At 34.5% G+C, this 3,873-nt stretch overlaps 1 protein-coding gene across 1 annotated transcript; it reads right to left on the reverse strand.

The window, feature by feature from the left end:
* Positions 1–473: 473 nt before the first annotated feature.
* LOC133314001 (protein RICE SALT SENSITIVE 3-like) lies at positions 474–2,530 on the reverse strand. Its single transcript, XM_061515433.1, has 7 exons — positions 2,345–2,530; positions 2,131–2,181; positions 1,847–2,026; positions 1,628–1,733; positions 1,171–1,212; positions 1,031–1,087; positions 474–920 (listed from the first exon to the last, which is right to left on the reverse strand). The coding sequence occupies exons 1-7, from the start codon at positions 2,479–2,481 to the stop codon at positions 474–476; spliced, it is 1,020 nt and encodes a 339-aa protein (XP_061371417.1). The 5' UTR covers positions 2,482–2,530.
* Positions 2,531–3,873: the final 1,343 nt, after the last annotated feature.

The raw sequence follows: 3,873 nt of genomic DNA on the forward strand, positions 1-3,873 counted from the left end.
CTCGTCAGCATCCATGTTTAACGGGGATGCTGCAGATCCATGATTACCTCCTATCTTGTCAACATTCATTTTTTATTATTTTATAGCAAAACTAGTGAATAAAAAAAATGGACTTTATTAATCTCATATTGTAAGAGAATAATTCTTTCCTACCATAGACACAACTATGGATAGAGTCTATTCACTTATAAAAAAAAAGCTACACAAAAATCGATGGATGTATAGAAAAGAAAACTTCTCTTCAACAATATTAGAGTAGTTTTTCCCAAAATTAAAAATTAAAATATATAAACTAAACATAGTCAGACAGAAGCTAACAACTAGCTACACTGTTAGCACTTAATTAATGAGGACTAATTTTCAATCAACTAATTCTCATTTGTTGTAATTAGCCTCATACTCAAAATCCCTTATTGGCTCCACTACAAGTTACATTCTCAAAATCCATTATTTGCTCCTCCACTTGTTACATTTTAATCTTGGTGCTGATGGTGGTATCCTGGCATTGAACTGCTACTCTCACCCATATGCAGTTCAGGCCTATATAACTCTTCATCTAACTCTTGCTTTGCCATTACATTTTGCAAATCCATGAATTCCAAGTGCCTTTGGGTTAACCAAGAAGGATGAGTCTGTGACTGTGTTGGGGGTGGTGGTGGCACCACTGAGGGGAGCTTTGAGAGTAAGGCCTCAAGGCTACTCATTGAGGGAGTTATCTTCAATGGTTGGTTGAAATGGTCATATAATTCAGCTGAAGGTGTAACACTGCCTTGGAAATGCCATTGCTCTGGGGCACCATAGCCTTCCACCTTATAAGGGTATGTAGAAGATGATGGGTGTGGTAAGAGCACACCTGGTATGCTCTCAATGTAGCTGAGCTTTTTTCTCAAGAGAACCACATAGCTCAGGTCTTCAATCACCTTGAGTGTTATGGACAGACAATGTAACAGAATGAACATGATATAAATGAGTACTACAATTGTATAATAGATTTTTGCAATTGAATATGTGAATGAGTGTGAGAGAGAACCTTGTGAATGGCTCCTAGTTGAATAACACCTTCTCTTACTGCAATAAGGGCTATGGTCTGCAGTTATACAATTGAATCAAATAAAGAAAGAAGATCCTTTCAGAAAGCTAAGGAATTACGCATATGAATATGAGTCATACCTTTATACCAGACTGAAACTGGGCTTCCCAAGTCCGAGGGTACTGTAAAAGAACATAACTAGTAAGGATATAGACAAATTTTTTCTTTTCTTTGGGAATCATATGTGTGAACATGAAATCATGCACTATGTACATGGAATACTCTTCGGTGAACTTTTGACATTATGAAATCGGGATGGATACGATATTTTACTTACCTATTTTCTTGTCTACTTTACCTACTCATCTTCAATATTATTGAATCAGAATTTCACTATTTCTCTCTCCTCTGGATATTCTGATCCAATGGTATTAAAAATGAGTAGGTAAAGTAGGCAAAAAAAAAATAGGTAGAATAACTTATTCCTATGAAATCACTAATTCAACTTTGATTGCGTTAGCAAGAAAATTTCGCATTTTTAATATTTACTATGTGAGCATAAGCATAAAGCAAGATGTTTCTTTTTATAATTCTCACCGATTCTGCTGAATTGTGCCATGATGACAAGAAGTTGATTTCTTGATCATTAGGTTCTTTGTATATCCACTTGTGACTGTGATCTGCAGCCACTTTCCCTATCAAACTGGTCCATAAAAATCAATTAACCTTCTTGCTTTTAAAATCTCACAACAACAAAAATATGGGGAATAATGACACTCAAATGGGTAATTTACTATTATTAATTGATATGCATACCCTTCTCCGTAGTTATAGATCTCATGTGACATCTTGAAGAAGAGCTCAGGTTGCAGCCCTTGGTAGGGTTGAGATTCACAGTTCCCATAAACCGATGATGAGGTGGGACAATCGCCAGAGTTAATTTCAGGTGTTGATGAGGCTGCAAAATTGCAGAAACCATCTTCCCAGACCAATATCCTGCATGCATATACATAAATGAGTTAACCAAAAAATACAATAGTCCTGCATGAAAATTTATAAATATATATTACAATGAAGCTAATTAAGACAGAAAATATTACCAGTTCCTTCTGTTTCCTCTGGATCTATCATAAGCCCCTTGACTTTCCCATCTTTGTATAAAAAAGATACAAGCATAGATAGTCAGCATATTCATACAAAATAGCTTTGAAATCTGTCTACATTTTATATACTTATGCTAGCTAGTATGTGCCTAAAATATCAAAATCTGTGTACATTAACATTTAGCTGGACTATATATTTTTCTCTCCTTACTTGGGTGGTGGGTAGTTTCTAGGCAAGATCCTCCAGAAGACTGCATAGACCCATTGAGAATTTTCATGGTTGCACAAGCTCCTGAGTGTGTGTTGAAGGAGATGTGTAACAGTTATTGGACTAAGATGTTCTTCCATCAAGCAAATCCTCACAATCAATTATGCAGGCCCTATCTGATTCCTTCTCTTCCCTTGCTTCCCCTTTACCTACCTATATCTTTAATAGTTGGGGATCTATAACATCTTATCCTCCTTTATATAACCCCACCAACAAGCAAATCTCACATTTATACCCCTCTCTCTTACATATACATTTGGGTGTGGTGAAATAAATGAATGATACCGTTTTCAATTTACTAAAAAATAATAATTCTTGTCCAATGGGTTTAGTCGTTAAATCCCACACTCTTTAGTCAGGTTTAACGGGGAGTGATTTTAGTGGTTCGCTAGTCGAGTTTAACGGAGAGTGATTTTAATTTTTAGTAGTCCAATGGGTGCCAAAAAACTAATCAAAACTGACTATTTTCACCACATCCGAATCAAAATTACGAAAGCTAAATATATATTGTAAAAAAAATTCTTAGGGCCCCACCACCTGTTTTCCTTCTGGGTTCGCAAAGGCTTCCCTCCATCTTGAAAAAATACTCACCCCAAGTTCATGAATCATCTATCATCAGCAAAGGCAGAAGAAGGTAATATATTATAATATTTATGGTTGAAACAACAGTATGATTTATGTGTTACACATGAGTATGGTTATATTCACAAACTACACTATATATTATGAGTAATATATACTATTTAAATATGTATTACCCATAGTACATAGCGTGTAGTGTATAAGAATTTATAAATATAACCTATCTCGCTGTACGTATATAGCTTCATATTTGTGATGACTCGTATCTCACATGCTTTGTTTTTATCTATTCCTATGGCTTACCGTTCTGTTTACTGAGACATAGAGGAGTTAGACAGCGGTCATGATTTCAATTTCGGCAAACTTCTCAAGCCACAACCATTTATTCAACTCCACCAGTAGGTCCAGCTCATAAATTTTGGTTTAATTTTTACGTATTTTTTTTTATTCATATTATAATTTTGTTCGGTTATTTGCTATATGCATTAGTAACTACCAAGAAAATGGGGACAAGATATTCCTTATAGGTGAAAGCGAAATATCAAACCTTAAATAACTGTTTGATATACTGCTACCTCACTGTGTAGTAACTACAAGTAAAAGTAATAACATGAGTCACAAATATTTGATCCTCTCCTTTTACTCATTTTGTGAGATTAATGACTCAGTTGATTGTGGGGGACCTAGCTACCATCATTCACGTAGGAGTCCATCATAAAGATAATTTGTGTCTTACTTTATTATAAGAAGGGCATTAAAATAAAATTATAATAATGCAGAAATCACACTATACTATTAAAATCAGCTCAAAATTTTTATTTTCTTTTAAATTTATTATTTTTATTCATCAAATTTAAAGGCATTATTGGTGATATCACAAGGTGTGAATA

The sequence above is a fragment of the Gastrolobium bilobum genome, unplaced genomic scaffold (assembly GCF_033153095.1).
Source record: "Gastrolobium bilobum isolate Gb01-03AN ecotype WA unplaced genomic scaffold, APGP_CSIRO_Gbil_v1 utg35590, whole genome shotgun sequence".
Classification (NCBI taxonomy): domain Eukaryota; kingdom Viridiplantae; phylum Streptophyta; class Magnoliopsida; order Fabales; family Fabaceae; genus Gastrolobium; species Gastrolobium bilobum.

Coding starts and splice junctions, on each gene's coding strand:
- LOC133314001 (XM_061515433.1), bottom strand. CDS start 2,481: ATGGAAGAACATCTTAGTCCAATAACTGTTACACATCTCCTTCAACAC. Junction 2,027..2,130: donor AGAGGAAACAGAAGGAACTG/GTAATATTTTCT, acceptor ATATGCATGCAG/GATATTGGTCTGGGAAGATG. Junction 1,088..1,170: donor AGTTTCAGTCTGGTATAAAG/GTATGACTCATA, acceptor GTATAACTGCAG/ACCATAGCCCTTATTGCAGT.